Genomic DNA, 23,777 nt, shown 5'->3' on the forward strand with positions numbered 1-23,777 from the left:
AATACTGAGCCGAATATGGCAACACTTGTATTTTATTAAGTAGAAATCTAAAAGTTCAATATATAATTAATAAAATTAAATACCCAGATGTCAATGGCAACCCACATAATCTAGGAGTAAATACAAATCAACAAAAGTTAATCCATAAAATAAATTATGAGTAATTAAAAGAAATAAGTGTGTAATAAAAATAAATATGTACGATAAGGTATGCATAAAATGGATATATTGGCATAATCGCATATTTTATTAACTGGCCTGGCCTGTAAAAAAATGTTTTTAAAGTAATGTTATGAAGTTTCTCAGTGGAGGAGAGGCCTTCGATGGGTTCATAGAATGGCTGTAATCTCACAAACAGAAAATTATTTACAGATTTTAAAACAAATGGGAAAGTGATGAGCAAGGCTGAATAAGTAGCACATTTCTTTCTTCCTTTCTTTTTGCTTCTAGCAAAGGTGATGAAGATGCTACTGTAAATAAAGACTCCCCGAAAGACAGAAAACCTTGCTAATGTAACACAAGGACAAATACACATGATCATTTGAATACAGCACACATAGTTACTCAGTGATTCAACAGAGCATGCATGATACTGCAACAGACATCTTATGAAAGACTCACAACATCTTAGATTTATCCATCAAACCAAGGATGGCTGTTTGGGAAACAATGATTACTTTTTCACTTGAGAGAAAATTATTTAACTGTACCTCAATTTTAGAGTACAGTAGAAAGTGTCTTAAGTCCACGATCAATCTGCATCAAGTCGTGACGATGCAACACATCTGTGCTGTTGTTTCAGTATACGCGTGAACACAGACACTATTGGTCTGATGTGTGTGAATATGTAAATGAGTACACAGAAACAGCAAGTGGAAGAAACAGTGGAAGAAATGGCCCCAATAAATTCCCCGTAAGCTGCTGTCACTCTTCCTCCCACTATCTCCTCTTCCACCATGGTCAGATTTTTTTTTAAAATTCCCTCCATCTTGTCTGAAAAGGAGAGAGGCAGAGTGTGATAAGAAGCCAGAGGGAAAAGTGGGGTGGGTGATAAGATGAAAAGGCATGAAGAAGAGGAGAGAGGATGGGAGATAAACAGTGTAGGAGCTGCAGACAAGTGAAATTATGGACACTAGACCAAAGAGTGAAGGGGCAGATGGAAAGTAGAGAAGACAGAGAGGTAGTATAAAGGGCAAAGACTATTTTTAAATGACGGATGTTTGAATGTGCTTAACTACTTTGGATGAAAAATCTTTGGGGCTTCATGAGTAATTTGATTTGAAGAATAACTGAGCAGTGACGAGAAAACAGGAGGAGGAGACGGACAGACATGGAAGGAAGGGGAAAGTGTAAAATGTATCGTTATAGTTCCCTCCAATGCAGTTTGTGATGATGCTTTTGACAGTGGTATTGGGATCCATCATAGTTTTTTCACATTGTTACACAAAATTACAGTTCTTTACAATTGTATTTTGGCTCTTGCATTTAAATTTTTTTTATCACGCTTTCAAAATTAAATTAAAAATGTAATATTTAAAAGAAGGTTTTATTCGCTGGCCCAAAAACTATATGTTAACTATCCCAATCTCCTGTACTTAACTATAGATTTGGAAAGCTGAGTTCAGTTCACGAACCTCATCCAAGCCTGATTACAACCAAATCTATACAATGAAGATTACAAAAAACAAACAAACAAAAAAGACTTTCTGGCAACATATTGTAGGTCAACATGGAATAGAATATCAAAAAGAAACATAGTTTTCAAAATTAGAAAAGTATTGGCCAAAACTGGCACTGAGGGTGAAAATCACAACTCCTGAGAAAAAGAACATAGTGGTCCCGTTCACTTTTCTCCAAAAGAATATTGCTGACCCACAATTTAAGAAAACATTTTGAGGACAGACAAAAGTGGAACTTTTTAGAAGGTGTGCCTTTAGAAGTGAAGTTTTTCAGAAAATGATCTTACTGGCAGTCAAGCCAGATGGTGGTACACCACACACGGGAACTTCATGGCTAGAAACCTGTGTGGATCAAATAAAACAATTCTCAAGTTTTCTCCCACTCCTGGACAATTCTCAATATCAACTTCTGATGGATATTTGACCAGAAGACAAACAAATTTAAGTGATGCACAAACAGCAGAAAATAAATTGTTCAATACAGTTTTTTATGAGGAAGATAGATGGAACAAACCACCTGCTGATCCATTTCAGTTTCATTAGTTACAGACTTTCACTGGATGTTTGATGAAAGTGGAAGCCATAAGACAAATACAATAGTGGTGCAAAATATGATTACATACAAAGGTACGCTGCATGAAGTGAAAAAATACTCCAGCCCAGTACATAGTAGTTTTACATAACTCCAGTTTAATCACCCTGCCAGAATTGTTCTGGATATGTTCAACAATTTTGGGTGTGATTTCACTAAACAGATGTGCCAGTGATGAAAAAGATCTATGTGTTATAAGATCGCTGAGTGTCGTGCTCCAGGATGCTGGCATTCTGTCTGCACCAATGAATGTTTAATCACCTGAAATTCTCAAGTGGCTCCAACAGCAGCTCAGAAAAAGACTTGGCAGGACTTGAGATTTCACTAAATGCTTTTAATTTATTTTCCGTCAGACTGTTTCAAAAAGTGGTTTTTGATATGCCAACACAAATGGCAAGATAGGAAGAAAGTATGACAGCAGTTTAAGGAGAAGAATAGTGACACAATCAGCCCTGATAAAATGAAAAGGCTTGGTGACTAAAAAAGAAAAAGGTTTAGAATTTAAATTAGAGAGACACCAGGGGTTTTCAATTAAAAAAATGAGTGCTGTAATATTTAATAGAATACTATATCTACAACAAGTTCCCACCATCTGGGGCAGAACAAATCCTATTCCCCTTTATTTTGTAGTTAGCTGGAAGCTATTGTATCATCACTATAAATCCCCAGCTGACATAATGATCATGGCTTTCTCCCAAGATTTGCCATTTGATACTTATCAACTTTCATTTAAGTGTAGTTTAGCTAATCACTTTATATTGCTCTACCTTAAAAGATGTTTAATTTGGATTTAATCCTACAGCTACAGTACTTGCTTGACACTATTAACTCTGACTATTTTAATCCTACGTATGAGATGGAAGCCTGGCTGCAATGCAAGGGATAATTTTGCTGCACTTTCAGCAGGGCCCTTTACTGAGACAAAACTCACAGGGAGTTTGATCAGGGAGAGGGAATACTGATCACTGCTATGGTTGTACATCCAAAAATTTAAACCAATATCTAAATCAACAATTACCTCAAAATCTACCTTTAGCTTTTGATTTATAAACTACTTCCATTAGAGTAAAAAAATAAGTCTAAGATCCATTTTGCTGACACATTTTTTGCAAAGTAGACAGTTGTTTATTTGTGATTGAATGTCTCATTTCATTAAAAATTTTAGAAACCTGTATACATAGTAGTAAGATTTTTATGCTTTCATTTAGTTTCAAGTCAGAACTTCTAAAAGCCCAAAGAGAGGATGAGAGGAGTTTCTGACCATGCTTTGTACCTGTGGTGTCATATCCTAGGCAACAGGCAACCTAATGATCTTCTCAGCTCCCCTCACCATTCTCTGCAGGGCCTTTTGACTGCCATGCTACCGCAGATGGAGCAGGGCCTTGAGGTTCAGTATGTCTACACACTCCCAACCCCAACTCCATAGAATGTTGTGAACATGCTGGTTGGTTGTGAATCTTTGTCCATCTTCCTCTCATTGGACTGTCTCGTCTGGGCCTATTTCAAAATAGCAGCGGCGTTCTTCCACCAGGTGATGTCATCAGAGATCTGTAGGCCACTTGATGTTATTTATTCTCTCTACTGCAACAATGCTCAGGGCGAGTCCGCCCAGGTTATCTATCAACATGTTGACTATCAAGCTTTAGATGCTGACAGTCAACGTCTTTATTTTAGTCACATTAGCGCTACATTGATGACTCTCCACAAGGACTCAAGCTTTTCGGCTTCATTTATGTGCACTGATGCATTTTCAAAAACAAAACAAAACAAACAAAAAAAAAAAACACACACACAAAGGCCAAACTAAAGTTTACTAAAATAAATATAAATCAGAACTTCTCAAATAATATTCTTTGGACAGATGTGTGGAACTACTTGGTCATCAGAACAGAGGAAAGAGAGAATCCAAAAAAATAAGAAAAAAAAAATACAGTACGACAGTGAATTAAAAAAAAATGTTAAGGCACCATTAACTGAGAATTTAAGAGGGAAAGTCATGGGGCATGTCTGCCTCAGGCTTCAGTGGTTAACTGCTGCAACAGGATCCAGTTTGGTAATATGGCTATTTGTTAGTTTAAGCAAGGAAGTGTTCTGGGACATGTGTGTTTAGTTGGACATATAAAACTGCAGGAAAGAATGTTCTGATGGGAGATTTAAAATTTAAATGTATGTCAATTTTTATTACTTAGGTACTATTCAATAACCCACTCATTTGGAAGTCCAAATGTTATTGTCATCTGTTATTAGGATTTAAATATATTAATCTCAATTACTGGTTCATTACTGTTAATAAAAAATAGAAAGAAGAATACATTTAAATGCTCTCTCTTTCTCGCTTTGTGTGTTTTTGTTGACATTGAGTGTCTGAGATTAGATTGCTCTTGTGGGACCTGATTGAAACACTCCAGTGGATTGAAGTGGACATCCGTAAAGCCTGACATGGCACATAGCTAATGCTGAGCTCACACTGCTTTATTTATCACCCTGAAGTAGGAGTGGCTGGATTGATACAAATATTTATCATGTCAATACTGTCATTGGTACTGGTATTGGATCAATACTTCCTCAGGATTGATACATCAATTTCAGTTTCTCTCCAGTTTGTTTAAAATGTTGCATTTTCTGTGTATGTAACAGACATATATTCACTATCTCCTCTCCTCCTGCTCCTCTATGTCATCCTGCTGTGATGCCTTTCACTCTGCACACTATTGAGTCATTTAAGTTTCGCTGTGTCGCTCCTCCATCTCTGATTGCCACCAGACATTTGTCTGCGCCATGTCCGATGTTCTTTGTTTGGAATTCTCCTTATGTCACCAAGATTTTTGATTGGTTACTTCACATTGCATTTTTTCGTCCTCAAGAAAACACCACATACATTGCAATGCAAGACAATCCAAAGTGTTTTACATCCCTGATTTTTAGATCAGAGTAGTTCTGACGTCGTTCTGAGAGGACTCTGAACACACCACATATGGCATCATTCAGTTATCTTAAGAGTCATCCCGATAATCAGGGCGTCCATGAAGGTATTCAGAATTAGTTGAACGTTGACCGAAATGTTGCATTTTTTTTACCAACTAAAAAAATGTTGTTTGTGATACAAAAAATCCATAATTACGCCATAAATTTAATGTCTTTCATAAACTTTTTAACCCGTGGAGGTCGCCGCTTCTTCACCCGTGCAATGCATTCTGGGTTGATGACGCAATCGATTCTGTACTTCTGTAGAGTGAACACAAGAAGGCTAACTTTACCTGAGTTGGTTCTTATCATATCATGGTTTATTTGTGTAAATTTCGTCAGTGCCACACTGTGTTGCTGTTGGCTACAATTAAAAAAAAGAAAAATAGTGAGGTGAGTCTGCATTTCTCTGCATCTTACTCTTCCCAAAAAAAGAAGAGCACAGTGGTAAAAAAAAAGAAAAAAAAGAACAAACTTTTTCTGAGGTTCTGAGGGACTGAGGGACCTTCATTTGTGCTCTCAAAACTTCTCTCCAGAAGATAGAGTCATTTAGCTTCTCAAAATTGATTATCTAACTGGTTTCCTTTGCAAGCTAAAACGAAACACCATGCCGAGAGTTTTTCTAGACAAAGCGCCTTAACTTGCCTCTTCCAGGCTAGCGAGCGACCCTGGAAGAAACAAAAGAGACAGACAAAACAAGAAGCTCTTTTAAGCAATAAAGGAACTACTGTGAATGCTGCTGAAACCACAGACCTTACAATGGACCAAAGACCAGACCTTAAACAGCTGTCAGTGGACAGAAGACCGGACCAGACACAGAGGATGTCAATCGTTTACTGGATCACACAGCCCGAGCAGAAATTGAAATTTATGAAATTGAAGGTGACAGCACAAATACTAGCTTCTTTGGCCAACTATTTCCCCTTCCTCTATATGGTCCTTCCTCATTTTCATTACCTCTTGTGATCTCTACATTCCCATAAATTTCAATATGCTCCGTTTCACATCGGAAAGGCTTAACAATGCTACTTGTTGCTGTTTTGGCTGGACAGAGCCAACGTAATTGGACCTACCATATGTCACATACCCAAAATGCAGTGTAGTGCAAACATCTCCGTGTGACAATACGGTTTTTAGGTATTTAAAAACGAGACAGCCTACAGTATTTTTACTTTGCAGTTTTTTCATCTAAAATAAATATTTCTCAAAGTCTGTTGTTACAACTAATTGTGGATTCATTTAAGATTGTTGGAAGGGAAAATGGGATGAAAATCTCGCAATGTGAACTGGGCATTATGTTGTTTGCATTGTTTTGAAAAGGGAAAGATTTGACTTTTCTTTCCAAAAGAAGCATGTTTTGGATTGACAACATTTATATAAGCCTTTCAGGAAAGATTAGACATGTAATTTCTTCTATGTATGAGAAGACAGGAGACTGTGAGCCTATCAATACAAGCACACAAATGTGTGCGTGTGTGTGAGAGATTCTGGACATAGTCCAAGTTCTGCCTTTTCTCCTAATTTTATATATGATATTTACATCACAAGGACAGTCATGGAGTCAAAAAGAGACTGGTAATGAAGTGTATCCCTATTTGCCTTTCATGTGTATACGTGTGTGTGTATATTTTTATAGCACAAGGACAGTGATGAGGAGAGCACTGGCATACTGACTAAGTGAAGTCGAAGAGAGGGTCTCTGTGTTGGCAGAGCCTCTTAGTAACAAAAAGTCATTCACCTAATTTAGAACACACACATACACACACACACACACACGCACACAAGCACACATGCATGTTTTAACCCAGAATCCTTCAGATAATGATGCATGCAGAAGCTACGACCTAAGATGTTGAAGAAAAATAGCGTTTTTCAACCGAGCTGCACTTTAAATTCAAACTTTAGATTTTTGCTACATTATTACTATCATCAAAATACGCTGTACTGGCCTATGATTAAGTAAAGCAGTCATCAGAAAAAGAGCTTGGAAAGAAGATGGGACCAGAAAGAAGAGACTATAATGGATAGAGCGGGCAGAAACGGAGACAGAGGATGGGAAAGATCAATACAGTCTGTACTTTGAGAGAAGCAAATCTGCATATCATGAAAAAAACGATGCAGGGCGAGGGTGGGACGTGGGAGGAGGAAAACAGAAAAGCACAAAGCAAGTTTTCGCGTTTTGTTTACACATGTTCAGGGCAGATACAAAGGAAAGGAAAACATCAGGGCAGATAATAGATAAAGAGAATTTGACAAAGGTGAGCCTTCTTGAGTTATCCAAAAAGAAGGAAACATAATCATGAAAAGGAATCACTCGATTAAAGATTATGGAGGATATCAAAAGAGAAGCTGAGACAGAAGCTGAGACAAAAGCATAGTCACAGTGCTTGATAAATCAGAATGGCAGACAGAAGGTTTTTCTCCAAAATAAGCACTTTTTATTTTACAACAATACATAGTACATTTTGGAAAACATGCAAGATGCTGTAATGTTGGTGAATATTGCAAAAATAATGACTGAAAAAGTGCTGCTTTGAGTTCATAGCAAACATAGACCCTAGATAATGAAAGGTCAATCAATGCACTGGAAAAAAAATCAATTGTTTGGATCTTGGCAACAAGGTTTTACTGAAAACATCTGTTGACGTCTTGTTTTGCCATTGAAACTGATATATTGTATTTTCAAACAACTTTAGCCCCTTGACTTCTCTTTATATAGCAAAAGGGATTATACTATATTCAATACATAGAATTTCCAACTATATTCTAGCATATCGAGAGTAAATGCATAATATCTGTTTAATTAGGCAGCATTCATTGCAGTTCAAGCAATTGTGCAGTTTTATGGTTAATAATACAAACGTTAACATTCACAAAACATGCACACTGCACATCCCAACAACAACAACAAAAAAGATCTAACAAAATACACACTGAATATAAGTTATTCTTGCCTGCGTTTCTTGTAAACATAGAATGTGGTAAATTAATCTAATTTATGTTGTGCTTTTCAAGCCACTTATTTTATGATTTTAAGCAGTTAAAATAAACTGGCAGCTCAGAGAGAACTATTGTAATCAAATTATGAACGTTTAAGTCCAAATAAGAAACAAGCACAGATTCCAACCTGGATATTTCTCACTATAAGTCCGAAGTGGAAACAAACCCACCATTATGGCAGGTATACGTTGCACTTTGTACTTTGATTTATTTTTGCCATGTCCCACCGGCTTGGATTATAAAGTTGTAAATGGTACTTTTAATGTTTAATCAAGCAAAAAAAATTGAGAGATTTCAAATAGGAGCTATTTGTGCCATGCACGTTCCAGAGAATCTTTTACCTTTAGGTTCAGAAATGACAACCTCATTTCTTTGTGTGCTTTTCTCTGCCGCAGCTCTTGGCACCTGACAAAAGTTCACCTGCTCACGTTGCCACGGCAACAGAGACGTTTCTTGCTGCTACCCATTTGCTCTGGATCCCATCACGATGAGTTAGAGAGACTATGATGGATTAAGAAAAAGGATGCCGTCTAATTGAAATTTAATTCAGAAAAATATTTTTTTTTTCAACGTTGAGTAACACGCCAGTTACTTTATTAATTTTTTCAGTTTTTTTCAATTTTGGCAGAAGTTTAGAATATAATAATAATTTCTGATCAGGAGCTATCAATATTATAATTTTTTTATGTTTAATAAAGTCACAATTTCAATGTTATTTTTCTAAAATGTTATGGAAATGACTTTTATTATTTGTTGCTTTTTTATGACTTAATACTTTACTTAGGGACCCATGAAGATGTCTGAAAAGAGTTTTTTTAAATAAATAATAATGCTTAAAGAGCATAACTCTATTTTAGATTTGTTTTGGAGGCGCTGGTTTTATGAGGTTCCTCCTCTATTGTTTTTCTCTTCTCTGAATGTGTGTTTAATTTCTCTGAATTTCAGTTGTTTTCGTCAAAAACAGCCTCCAGTGAAAAGACTGCCTAACAGTGAAAAGACTGCCTAACAGTGAAAAGACTGCCTAACAGTGAAAAGACTGCTTTTGAATATTTATTGATTTTGGCACCACTGAAGTGGTGAGGTTCAAATGAATTGTGGTAAAATTTCTTTTGTTATAAATATCTTACAACATAACGTCATCATGAGATGACTTTGGGGAAAAAAAATCCTGACATGGTTTGAACATATAAGTTATTTATTTCTTATCTCTGAAACAAATATGGTATTTAATCCACAATGTGCACATTAACAAATTGCAGCTTTTCTCTTTGTAAAGTGTTTTTTTTTTTTGTCCTTTGAATTTGTTCTTCATCTTACCAATTCTCAAGTACCAAATAGATCCAATGCCATCGACTCTGTCAAAAACACTGCATTGCTATGACTGTGAATGCAAATAATGTACCGTTTTGAACATGAAGTTTTGAAGTGCCAAGCGGCTCTTTGTAGTGATGATAGATGACAGAGGCAAGTAGAAGCTTTTCATTCTGAAATGACCTGAAGTCATTTAATACATAATTCAAAATGAGAGGCATCTGTGAGGTCATTACTGTGAAGCTACAGCCAACATGAGCAGCAACTATTAACAGCACAAAGTCTGCAGATGTCTCTCTTCTTGCTATTACCTGGTTGGACGCCCTGTTGTTAAGGACCTTCTAGTGCTTTTGTATTTGTGTCAAACCAAAAAATATAATTTCATCATGCAACAACAACAACAACAAAAACAATTGAAAAACAAAAATGGTGATGGAAATGCATGTTATCTTTTACATGAGCAATTAACCCTAAGTAAAGGATTTATTTCTTTAGAAACACTCTTCTGGAGCTAAATATCCCAGGTCAACATTTCTTGCTTTCAATTGTTGTAAATACTCTGTGTAACAAAATTTTACAAGAAATGGTGAGAAGCCCAGCAGTGGTAGATATTACATTCTGATGGATATCTCCGTGTCTGTACAACTGTTGATGGAGTGTTATGGCTTCTCTAAGATTCTCTAAAACAGATTTTATAAAGTTCTTGCCAGGTTTACAACAACCATGACAAAGGAAAGTAGATACTTTGACCCCTTTAATAAATGTCCAACTCTTTCAAACATTGTGCTTTGTTCAGCAACATGAATTGCATTCCATGCACAATTGAGGAACAGTTAATCATTACACTGCAATAAAGCACTCTGGTTAAAGAAGCAAACAAGGCTCAACAGCAACAGCTTTTATCATACCTATTTTATGAGCGACAATGAGCAGACACACTCGTTTGAGTGTTTGTAAGTGGAGATGGAAGTCTGTTTCTGACAAAACATGCAGACAGTAACAGCAACAATGAAGAACATAACTCTCAGGAGTGATACAAAAGCCAAAGTGCACATACATGTGTGGAGCTCTGTGCATTATTATGTTTGTGTTCATTGATTGTCCTGTTTCTTCTTCAAAGATTTACACTGATCTTCTCCTGGAACAAAAGCCTCGTGATGACATTTAGACAGACCAACTGCAGATCATCACGTTCCTAAAAGAACAAGTCATCTTTTGTCAAAAGTGAGTTTTGGCAACAACCAAACCCACATCACTTGTTTTTTGCCAAAAGATGATTTAAGCAAGAAAATCACATTTAGCAAAAAATGACATAGGCCATTATTTTAGGGAGATGACAATATTATAGCTTGAGGTGTCTTTGAGAGATTAGTCACGTCCTACAGTTACAGAGTCATAGTGTTTAAAGAGTGATGATGTATCTAAGGACAATAAATAACTAGATAAAAAGAAGCAGCTGATTGTAAAGCAAACATTTCCATCATCCGATTCTGGTGTGACTCAAAGCAACCCTTTCATTCTGTGTGGTGAGGAAAATAAAATGTTCTTATCACATACGTAGATAAAAAAAAAACATCCTGATAACAGGGGAAGACATTACATTTTTATTTTCATATGTTTCTTCTTATTTTTATTTATTTACTTTTTATTACAAGGAATCAAGTTTTAAGGAGGACGTTTCTATGAAGGAAAAAAATCAATCCACCCATTTTCTAACACCCTTGTCCCTAGTGGGGGTCGGGAGGTGCTGGTGCCTCTCCAGCTCTCGTTCCGGGCGAGAGGTGGGGTCACCCTGGACAGGTCGCCAGTCTGTCGCAGGCAACATTGAGACATTACTAACAACCATACACACACTCACACCAAGAGAGAATTTAGAGAGACCAATTCACCTAAGAAAAAAATCTCAGTCGATAAATTAAAGGTTTGAAAGGTTAACTTATTTCAATAATTCCATTTGCAACTGAAATATTTTATAAATTACATGCAGACTGACGTTTTCATGCCTTTATTTTTGACAGTTTGTGAGTTTCTGCATACAACCAATTAATATTAGAAAACATCAGACCTAAAAAATTAATTTATAAAAATGTGAGCTCTGTAGAAATGTTTACAACCTGTTTAATGGTTGCTTTAAAGAGAAAAAAAAAAAAAGAAAAAGAAAAGTAGATTGACTCTAACACGCCCTTTCGGAAAGCATATATTGATTTATTGACTTTAAATGATTGGCGATTTGGAGACACGTTGTATCCTTGTGCCTTCGTCAACATTTCCTCAGCTCATAGAGATAAAATATCAGTTAGACAAATGATCACCTACTGACACAACACATCATCACCATTATTACCTGGTGGGTCGGTTTAAACCTGCAGTTTCTGCTTTTATCTGTGCTTTTAATTGAACATAGCATGTTCATGCACAGTTCGTTTAAGGATTCTCCAAATAGGATGAAGACAGACCACAGATGTGTTTTAAGAAGTTGGTTAGAAGTTTACACTCGTAATCATAAATGTCATAATAATTTTGTGTTGATTTTTCAGCTATAATTTCTGTAGCTGAAAAACAAAACAAATTGAAAACAGTTTATTTTTTATTTTGTTTACAAAAACACTTTTCTCTAAGAAAATCTGTATGATTGCACAAAGTCACTGACTTCTCCTGCTCCAATCACTCCTGATCCAGCATGAAGTTGTGATAGTGGACAGTCAATTACAATTAGTCTTTACATTTGTACCAATCTCTCTTTCTTTGTGTAAGAAAGCACAAAGAAAAGGGGGAGATAACTTCCCTATAACTTGATAAATCTGCCTTAACGTGTGTGGCTTCCTGCTATGACAGACTGAGAAGAAACTTAAGGCACTAAAAAAAGCAGAATCACTGGCCTGGTGTCAGTATTTTTTATGTTAAATAAAAACAATAAACAATTAATATCTGCAGTAGCTCATTTAGCAGCTTCAAATTGGACAGAAACACAGCCACAAACATATGTTCTGAGCCAGTTGTAAAAAAATATAGGTTGAAGCACAGCTCACACTATCCTTCAGCTGCTTTGTCTAAGGAAGAGACAAAAGAGGGCTAAAAAGAGGCAGATGTTTTATCTGTGGGAGGAGAACGTGGGGTTTTTGGCAGCAGTAGCTAAGCCTTCATTCCAAGAAGCTGGGACAGCTAAACAAAATGCCAGACCACATGTATCATACTGTACCTTCAATTTAGCTAGAAATGCAAAATTGGGGAGTAGTAGGAAAATGTAAAGTGGTTTCAAATTGTCATTGCATTCTTCAGCAGCCTAGGCATATCGAACAGACATAGTTCAAGATAATATTAGCTTAATCAATAAAAGTGTTATGGAAGGGCCGGGAACAGGATCCAAATGCAGAGAGGATGAAAGAGGTTGAAACATAAAACTATTTACTAGATGAAATAAAAAAATTCAAAAACATATAAAAGTCAAAGTTCAGGGGAATTTTGAGGATCTAAAGACATGCTGGAGGTAGTAGTGGGATCTGACACAGAACTGACTGAAAGATATTTAAACTAGAGAGTTGATTGCTAAACAAGGAGCATGAGTTGAATTATAGTCTATAGTTTCAATGTAGTCTTTTGTAATTTTTATAGATTTCACTGGTTGTTGTGCAATAGTTCCAATAATTCACTTTTAATTCTGTGGGGAAATAAAAATGTATGTAATTTAAAAAAATCTTAAGCATTTTTTCTATGTTTTGCAACATTTTTTCATTATCCTGTTATTGTGTAATGTAAATCTAAGTGAATAGGACTGAGAAAAGCAGCTACATGTTGTTGATGTGAGGAATGTTCATTCCTCACATCAGTAAATACAACCGAAAAGCTTGAAGAACTGCAAATTTAAAAATCTTATTAATGAAAAATAAAAATACAATCTAGCAATTCTAAAAATTATTAGAATGAATATGTGCATAAGTTTTAATTTGTGAAAAAGCAAATTAAAACGTATGCATGCATAGATGTGAATTGCTGCCATAATACAGGGACTAAAGTTAAAGGTTAAAACTCACAGGCTACATAAAATAATTAATGCTCATAACTGATCAGATTTCCTCCAACTTCTGGCTGAGTTTGCTTTGTGCTACGCACCAAGCTATGCCTAACAAGCACAGAAGACAAAGAATACTTTCTCTGCCTTCTCTGAGCTAGAAAAAAATTCAATTAAAAATGTATGAGTAGGAGAGTTCACAAGGGACAAGGACAAATGAACACAATATATGAGCAACATTGGACCTGGAAGCTGAAAGCACTGTATTGAATTGACTTAAAGCTGCTAGAGCCACAACAATTTGACATTAGTGGTTAATGGAAAATATACTGATTTGTACAATGCAGACATGTTTATGTAATACAGCAAATTGTGACAAAGTTACAGATTTGTGAAAACTTTTACAAGGGACTGTATGGGCATATTGTATAACCATGTTCACACAAGCAGTAGAACACATGCATCAACACACATATAAACTTGCTTGGCAGCTCTCAGTGTTGAGTGCCGACTTTTGAAGTGACTGGATCAATACGAGGGAGTGAATTGCCAATTTCAGTTTGTTCTATTGAAATCGGCTGTCGCTGCATTCTGGAGGGAAAGCACCTGAAACTGGCAGAGGCAGAGTAGAATTGAATTTGCTCAGGGAGACAGAGATTGAGGAGTAAACAGAATTGCTATAGTTCACCATATACACATATTCTCACAAACATACAACATCTACTTGATGTGTATTTGGATGAATTATGAAGCCGTCATAAACTTTCACAACACAAAATTCATAATCATATTTTGTCACCTTTGATTGTTTGAACTTTAAAATCCTCTTTTCTTGGAAGTCAATTTGGAGTGCAGTTTTAGTTTTGTTTTCTTAACTCATGACAAAGGTCTGGTTGGACTGGATAAAATCAATTTCATGGAGGAATTAATTACATCTGTAGGAAGTGTGGAGTTTTGTTTAGTATTTCAAGATCTCGCAACCAAGCTTACTAAACATCGTTTCAGAATACTGCTTCTATTCTCAACATGTGGCAGAGGAAACTTCACTTCCCCAGCAGCACATGTAGCAGGAAAACAACAGTCATACTTAACTTTCTATCTCTCTTTTTATCTTTACAAGGCGGACAGTAAAGCTTGTATTTTATGTGTTTCCGGTTAATGTTTAAAGGTTTTGTTGGTTAGTCTTCGTTTTACGATGTCGCTTGAATTTGATTACACTGGTTATGTGTTCAGTTGCTTAAAATGATTTCGTTTGGTATTCTGGTTAAATTTACTTAACATAAAGCTCTGGAAAAAATGAAAAGACCATTGCATTGAGCCCCATTGAAAACCTCATGATTATTCCATCAAATACTGATGTACGAACCCCTCCTGAGTTAAATCATTAGTATTGCTGTTTCTAAATGAATATAAACTTGTTTTTCATTTCTAATTTTTTGCAAATAAATACAACATTTTTGCTTGGAATTTCAGAGACATGTTGTCAATAGTTCGCAGAATAAAAGAACAATGTTCATTTTACTCAAATATATACCTATCAATAGTCAAATCAGAGAAACTGCTGTTGTAACCCACTAATTGCAGTCCCAACAACTTCCTTTGTTTGCTCCCTGTTCACTGCCTACTCTTTGTGAACATCATTGTCTACTTCAGTTTATTTTCATTTGTTTTTTTCTCTTAGTCGGTCACAGGGATTTTTAGCTTAGATTTGGGATTGCATTGTAGGTTTTATTGTTGGCAAGTCCTAGAAAACAGCTTGTATTAGAATGCTTTTCGTGTCTTTCAAATTTGTGATGTTCTGCAAAACTGGAAGTATAAGTAAATGTGTGGATGGATGAAATTTGTGATGTACTGTGGCAAGTTTGCAGTGAGCAGAATATGGTGTTGCTCTCATCCCAAGCTACATTTGTCTGACAAACATTGACTAAACATCTGTTTAGACATGGTCTTCCAAAGTACATTTTAGAATAGGTCATCCATTTTTGTTTTTTTTAGTAGGGACTGGGATTGCAGAACTCCTACCACCACAAAACAACCACACGGGATAAGGAGCACCCTACTTTTGGTGTATTTAGGTAAAAGGAGAAAAAAAACAAACATCCATCTTCTGTCATGTTTTATTTGAAAATTGCGTTTTTGAATATTTTCTTAAGGTATGTTTAATTCCTGTAATTTGGCTGATTTTTTTAACTGCTCACGCTTAAATGTATTTTCTCTTTCAATATAATTGGACAGCAGGAGTCTGACTACTAATGTTAGACCAATTGAGAATCGTTAAGACCCAGTAATGCAACCTATTAGGTTTAGGGAGCATGAAGATTGGAAGCTCTTGATGGAGGATTCTTGTTGTAAATCTGAGCTGCTGGCAACTGACTTTCATGCAGTCTTTCCCAATTCTGGTCCTCAGACCTCCCTGCTTGGGATTGAATCTGTGGGTGATTAACAGGCTTCTGCAGTAGTTGAAGGCTGCAGAAGAGGTCATGCAATAATTTGGATCAGCTGTGTTGAAAGAGAGGCGCATCTAAAACATGCAGAACAGAGGGCCTGAGAACTGGAATTGAGAAGCACTGCTTTAATGCAAGTACTTTTTTATGTTATCATTTTGTTTTACAGCATTTGAGGCAAATTAGAAAAAGGAAATTGTTCATGGATATCGCTCGAAATCTGTGGTGTCTGTGAACACCACAGATTTGAGATATCAATGCTGTTCTGTTAGCTTTTCTGTGCACCAAAAGTTTCTGCATCAAGTTTTAGAATTTGTTTTGAGGCTATTTGTGATTTGTGTTAGGACCAAATTTTGGATTTGTGTAATATCTAAACAGTGGGTTTTTGACGAGTTGCCACTCAATCTACAGCATAAGACGTACATAGGGACATGCATTTTAAAATCTGCAACAGAAAACAATTTATAACACATATATTTACAGCAGAATAGCAGTATATTTTGTATTCTACTACGTTCCTATTTATGCTTTGTTTAATCCTCTAACTTCTGGAATGCGGGCATATGAGAACATATACCCAAGAGTGCTAATTACTAACAAGTGGTGATGTGATCATGGTGGGTGAAAGATTACACTGAATCATATCTTACATAATTCCACAAAAAATACACTGTAACGCAGGTTATTACAGGCTAATGATACATACTTGCTTAAACTGATGTAGAGCTCAGACTGAGTTCACACTTCCATAGGTTGAATTCAAATGACTGCATGATAGATAACAACATGCTGATATGAGTTTTATTTTTATTCAGACTGTTATCTGACATTCTGTGACCTTGGGGTCTGATGTTCAGGCTGTAAATCACACACCCACCCACAATGACTTGCACATTTAGGAGAAGGAGTGGCAGTGACCTTCGACATCAATAAATCCTTTGGTTTATAAAGAATCTATCTCTCTTGAGTTCAGCATCATTTTCCCTTGGATGTAAAGGAGAGGCAAGGTAAGTGCTACATGGTTCATCTGTTACATTCACTGTAATCTACAGCAAGTAAATAATCCCCACAGTCTGATTCACAGCTTTTGGTATGCAACATGATTGGGCATGTTTAAAAAAATATGCAATACTTTACAGATGGAAATCAGTGAAAAAAATGACAAAAAAAAAAAAATAATAAAAAAAAAAAAAAAAAAAAAAAAATATATATATATTATATATATATATATATGCATTGATTTAAAATATAAATGTAAATATTTAGATTCATCATTGTCCATTTGCAGTTTTCAATTTGCAAATTGTAAATTCTTTAAGAAACCATATTTGACAACCATTTCAAGCCCACATGATGACACTCTAAATCTTCTGCAAAATTTAACTTATATAGTTTAAGTGTGTTGAGTCTGTGTGTCGTCATAAACCCTGTGTTGAAAGTAGTAAGATGATCCACAGTGGGGAAGTTATTTTTAGGAGAGTAGAGCGAGCTAAAACAAGACCAGTAAGTTTGCACACTTGCTCTCTGTTTATGTGAATTCTATGTTGTTTTCTATGTGAAACCAGGATTGTTAGTCAGAAATGTTTTGTGTTTTACATGCAGCTGATTGGAAACAAACAGGGGCATGCACAATGTTTGGCCCTGTCACACGTTTTAATTTCCCTTCCTTTTCTTCACAGCAGATTAAACTTAATGGTTATGAGCCTTGACAATATCTAAAGAAAAAAATAATAGATACATGCAGGGTCAGAAAATTTTGAGAACTTGCTCTCATTGAATGTCTGTGAAGGACTCAGAAAATGCTTTTTTGAGTTATATGGTTGCACTATGTAACATCTGTATATTTCTGTTTTGTTTTTTGTTTTTTAATTTGTTTATTTTTGTGGGTGATTAGATGGGGAAAAAGCGATGGACCACTACAGAAATCATCCTTTTGATTCTGTTCATCCTGATGACCATATTGGCCGTCACTATGATTGCTCTTTTTGTCACCAAAGAACCTGGTGTCATTACAGAGGGTAAGTGAATTATGCTAATAAAATAATAACAAGAAGTATTAAAGATTTAAAGAAAACATATTTTAAAAGGTAAGGCTCTGGGTTCCAATCCCATTCTGGGATGTTGCAAGTGTAGGTTTTTCCAAAGTATTTCAGCTTCCTCACTATTCAAATACATGACTGTAAGGTTATTTGGTCTCTCTAAATTGTTCTTAGGCATTAGTGTGTGCATGTATTCACTACCAAACAGTGGAGCGCCAACTTAAAAATTGCATTAATTTGGTGCATGTATCTGAATTAAGTTCGTCAAACCAAAGTGTGTGTGTTTGTTTTAGAGTTTGCTCACACAGTATTGTGTCAACTTCTGAAGTAAATTCAGAGAGGAAAATAAAACATTAAAAAAATCACTCCAAGACATTCTTTTAGAAAGTTGTCAGAAAGTAAATTTTTCAATAAATGTTTTGCCATCTGAGAAAATGGTTCTGCATTTTAACATGGATCGCATCTCCTTCCACAATTTCTATTATGAAGGACGATGGTAGCAGTATGACACTTTGAGATGTTTTAAATCACCACAGCCTGAAAAACTACAAAAATTATTGATGGGACCAAAACACATCTACATTTACCTGCTTTCTTTTGTGTACTTGTTATTGACTTCACAGAAAAACCAAATGGATTCATTCCTCAGTGTCCCAACATTCCTATGGCTGAAAGAGTCGACTGTTATCCTGATGCTGGAGCCTCAAAGGTACAAGTCAACATCATCTCTAGTAATTCAATCTAATTGTGTTGTGCTTTTTGTTTTCATTGCTTAGCATATAAAAATAACACAGTTAATACAATTATTACTACTACATTATGTTGTCCATTACAAAAATCTCAACACTAATCACATCAGTGTAAATAGTAGCTCTAAAGGCGATATTGGTTAAAGGTAATAACAGTCACATCATCTTGTTTGAACAGACGGGATGTGAGCAGCGCGGTTGTTGCTGGAGTCCTCTGGATGAGCGAAATGTTCCCTGGTGTTTCTTCCCCACCAACCATGGATACACAGTGCACTCACTACACACCCCAATGCCTACTGGTAAAGCTAGATTTTTCACTTGTCACCTATGTTTTAAAGTTTAAAGCTCTAGTATGTACTTACCAATACAGGAGGGCAGGGTTTCTAATCGCTCGTCATTCTCTCAGAATGTCTGTATTTTCCACTATTTCCACTCACTCTGACCAAGGTGTGATTTTTCAGTGAAAGTAAGACATAGATGGCACATCAGAAAACCTGATTGACTTCACTGCACACAGGTTTTTCCAATTTCTGTTTGATATCTCTGCCGAAAGTAAGCTGAGTTATTGTGTGAAAGCAAAAAAAAAAAGGAAATATAGGATTTTTATAATAAATCTACACTATATTTTCAGTTGTTTTGTTTGTGAAGTAAAATAACACTTCTTTGAAGGAAGAAAAAAATTGCGTGACAAGGATAGGAAAACTGAAGAAAATAATGATGTCTTTGTGGTTAGACTAAAAAAAGGAACACCATCAAATGTATCTCTTTTTTCACTTGGCACACTGAGAAATCCAAGGGAAGTAATGCAAAAATAGGTAATCTGTCACATACAGAAGTGAGTAAGGAAAAACGTAAACCTTCGTATCAAATCTCATCTTGAGCAAACTCTGCCAGAATCAAAAGAAAATTCTTGCACTTTCTTTTATGATAATAAAGGATCATTTAAAAAAAAAAAATTAAACTTTGAGCACAAAATTTGTTGATTAGTAGTAATACATTTTTTAACCAGATAAAGTCAGAACAATTAGGTTTACTTTTGACATTTTTGTGAACTAAATATAACTTTTGTGATCTTTTTTTATGGTCAGAGTTCCTTGGTTCCTAAGCAGTGAATTAATTTGTGCCTGTGTCCGGTCACCTGTCAGTTTTATTTTTGACTCACTGGAATATAAACCACTGTTGTTGTGCTTCCCAACAATCTGCCTGGCCTTCAACCAGGAGACATGATACAGCACGGAAGATTAGCTTGTGATATCATGGGTTGTTTAGATTGCTCCTTCTTCACCACCCAGTCCAACAATTTCCTTAGAAGCAAAATGATTTATTTGAGTAAACATGCAAGGGTAGGCATGTTTAAGCTGAATTGTTTCAGTCTACACCTTTTAGATCTACACAACCCTTAGGAATTATTTTTACTTGACTTTGTTTTGCATTTCTTTAATTTGTAGTTTCAGGGTTGATTGACTGTGGCAACTACTACTTGTGTGTCTGAATGTTTTGGATTGAATAAACTAAACTACAACCAAAATTTCAAAATTATTTTAACTATATTGCATTTAACTTTGTGATAATAGTGGAAAAACAATCTTTGTTAATATGGAGCAATTTCATAAAACTAAGTGTATTCACTACTGCACCTGGAGTAAAAGTCTTTTATTGGGTTTTCTTCTGCAGTGTTTCATGCGGAAATGAAGAGAATGGCCTCTCCGTCCTTGTTCGGTGGAGACATACAGGAGCTGACACTCCATGCAGAGATGCAGACAAACAATCGGCTTCATTTTAAGGTGATTGCTACCAGACTTTCTCTCTCTCTGTCCCTCTCCACTGGCATGCTAAACAAACAGAGGTCGCAATGTGTGAAATGACCAGGAAATAGGACACCGCTTGATTGCCTGTTCCTTTTACCTTAGATCTACGATACCAAAAACCAGAGATTCGAGGTCCCTCATGAGCACATTCCTAAAGTCACAAACAGCGCCGCCAGTCCTATCAGCGACACACTCGAGATCAGAAACAACCCCTTTGGCCTGATTGTGCGCAGAAAGGAGAACAAGAAAGTCCTGTGAGTGTTGCCATGAGGGTCTTCTACAGTTTGTCTTGGATGGTAAAATGAAATCTTACACGGTATGAAAAGACTAAATGGACAAAAGAATGTATACACATTAGATATGAAGAATATAAAGGGGACATTTTAAATCTATGTAGACAATGTAGCTTTAACTATGAAAATACATCATGTGTCATAGGACTTATAATCTATGAGGCAAGATGAGTTAGTGAATATTTGATTAAGTGACTCGCTTAATAGCTATCTAACACCTCCCTCAACCTGAAAGTTGCCAAACAAAATTATCATAGATTTTGGGATTCTCATCTGCTATAATTATGTCTGAAATCTTTTGAAGTGAGCTGTTTTGCTCATCATCTTGTTTTCATGCATTATTGCCTTACCATAATTTAGTTCAGGTTCAGGTAAAACTTGATAGGTCAACGCTGACGTCTCTATAGTCAACTGGATCTTGCAAATGTGTGCACTAGCTCAGCAGTATAGGTGTCTTTTTGTGAATTACAATAAACATAAGTCAATAAATAATGACAAGAATGAGAATGAGAAATTATCAGCAATAACTTCTTGAAATGAGTTCCAATTGGCCTTTATGTGCAGATCTTTTGTCTCTCATCAACAGCATTTGCTTAACTTAGATTATTTGAATGGTTTTTATGTCTCAGAGGGATAATGAAAGCTTAATCTTACATTATTCTTAAAACAAAGGACCATGGCATTTTAATCCATTTAATAACACATCCATTCAATTTTTAATATGATATATTATTACGGGTTGATACTGATAAAGAGAAAGCATTAAAGTTGGCGCTCTGGGGATTGCTGGTGTGTTAATATAGGAATTACGGATGACTAAGCGTCTATCTCATATGCATTTATTATTGAATAAAGAAAAACAATGCATGGGCAAACGCTGTCAAATATATTTACCCATAGATTGCCCTGAAGTCTGAAAGACTTCAAAACTGGTAACATGTCAAATGTTGGGAACAAGCTTTCTAAGCCCCCCCCACACACACACACACACACACACACACACACACACACAAACACACACACACACTCATTTTCCATTATAAACCCTGCATCTCATCATGCAAATGTGACCGTGTGTAAAGATATGCCAGAGAACATGTGAAATAAACAGTGAGCTCCACAATTGAGGATGACTCTTTAGAATACCTTATGGCCTTGAAAGAATGCAGTTCACTTTTTTTTTTTTTTTTTTTTTTTTTTTTTTTTTATGAATCAATCAGTCAAATTTTATTTGTATAGTGGATTTCAACAAAAAGGCATTTCAAAGTGCTTTACATCAGTACAAATACAAAAACACAAAGTCATGCAACATAGAATCAACAGTCAAAATATGACATTAAGTCAAGTTCCATCATTAAACTCGTGATTGATTACATTTCAAATACAACTCTAAACAGGTGGGGGGGTTTTTAGCCGAGATTTAAAGGAAGTCAGCGTTTCAGCTGTTTTACAGTTTCTGGAAGATTGTTCCAAATGTGTGATGCATAGAAGCTGAATGCTGCTTCTCCTCATTTGGGTCTGGTTCTGGACAGAGCCGACCAGAACTCAGAAGTTCTGGTGATGACTCTTTACACGTGAGTAAAGAGTCATCCTGAGGTCACGTTGCAACCTTTGCTCTAGCATTAAGCAGTATATTTCCCTATCAGTGCATTTCACAAATCTTCCTCCACCCTAAGCCAGGAGACATGATATGAGTCTTGTGATTTGCTACTGAACTTTAATTTTGTTGTAACTTTAGCTGTTTTTTTTTTTTCTATTAGTGGTTTTACATGATGACTAATCCACATTGTATCCAAGCAGATAGGCATTTTTCTAGTGATCGGTTTCTCAACAAACAAACTGTCACTTTTTATTCCAAAATGATGTTATCTGAACAGATAAGGAGACTTTATTAGCATTTCATGATTCTCTTTGCGGAAATCTGAGGTGATATTCTGACAATGAAGATGTTAAAACAGCAGACAGACATAAATTAGGGTTAAATATTTACTTTTAAAGTATTTAAAATTGCACCATACAGTCAATAAAAGCTGATTGTGTTGTCTAATTGCACCGGTGACAGGTGTATAACTTCTAAGTATTGACTGTGCATTCAGGGTAGTCGTGATTCTGCTTTTGTGGCTGTGTGGCTGGCACGTGGGTGTTCTACTGTCATAATAAAAGCTTCTTGTAAAAAGATATCTCTATTTACAGGGACTCTAATGCACTGACTGTGTTATATAACTTATCATGATGACTGATAACAAACACTCTTTGTTTCTACCATATGTTTATGATGATTATTCATTGACAAAGTATATTCATTGCATCCACAACTTGTGGGTTTTGACAGCTGTTTGCAATTGCAGTATTTCAACTACCCGTGCATGTCAGCTGTTGAAGAAATGCTGCCCGGAGGGCTTATTAGAGCTTCATGAGATGGCCTGCTTCTTTTCTCTTTGCAATAACCCCTTCACAATTCCTTGTCTTATTTCTCCTCTTTCCACTACATCTTACTCTTGTTTTCTTTCTCACATTTTCTCTCTTCTCACCAATCTGTTTTTTCTTTCACATCAAAATCATGTCTCTCACATCAGTTTTTTTTTTTTTTTTTATCTGAACACATTCAGGTTTGACACCACAGTGGCTCCACTTGTTTTTGCGGACCAGTACCTACAGCTGTCTGCTAAGCTCCCATCTCACAACATCTATGGCCTGGGTGAGCATGTACATCAAAGATATCGCCATGACACGAACTGGAGAACTTGGCCCATTTTCACCAGAGATGCATTCCCTAATGGGGTGAGAACTCGCACATGCAAGTCACACCACTGTTGATGTAGATGCATGTAAATCAAATCTCTTCAACACCAGTTAACTCTGATGTACACATGCATTTGTGCACACATG

General features: G+C 36.0%; 1 protein-coding gene across 1 annotated transcript in view; it reads left to right on the forward strand.

The window, feature by feature from the left end:
- Window positions 1-16,912: 16,912 nt before the first annotated feature.
- Window positions 16,913-23,777, forward strand: part of si (sucrase-isomaltase (alpha-glucosidase)) — a 57,613-nt gene continuing 50,748 nt past the window's right edge. Inside the window, exons 1-7 of the mRNA XM_055027929.1 lie at window positions 16,913-17,006; window positions 17,894-18,017; window positions 18,662-18,747; window positions 18,966-19,086; window positions 20,462-20,571; window positions 20,698-20,849; window positions 23,498-23,669. Of these exons, the coding sequence (XP_054883904.1) occupies window positions 17,894-18,017; window positions 18,662-18,747; window positions 18,966-19,086; window positions 20,462-20,571; window positions 20,698-20,849; window positions 23,498-23,669 (765 nt within the window). The 5' untranslated portion in view covers window positions 16,913-17,006. The remainder of the gene's footprint in view (window positions 17,007-17,893; window positions 18,018-18,661; window positions 18,748-18,965; window positions 19,087-20,461; window positions 20,572-20,697; window positions 20,850-23,497; window positions 23,670-23,777) is intronic.

The sequence above is a fragment of the Poeciliopsis prolifica genome, unplaced genomic scaffold, assembly GCF_027474105.1.
Source record: "Poeciliopsis prolifica strain line A6 unplaced genomic scaffold, Auburn_PproV2 SCAFFOLD004, whole genome shotgun sequence".
NCBI classification, from domain to species: domain Eukaryota; kingdom Metazoa; phylum Chordata; class Actinopteri; order Cyprinodontiformes; family Poeciliidae; genus Poeciliopsis; species Poeciliopsis prolifica.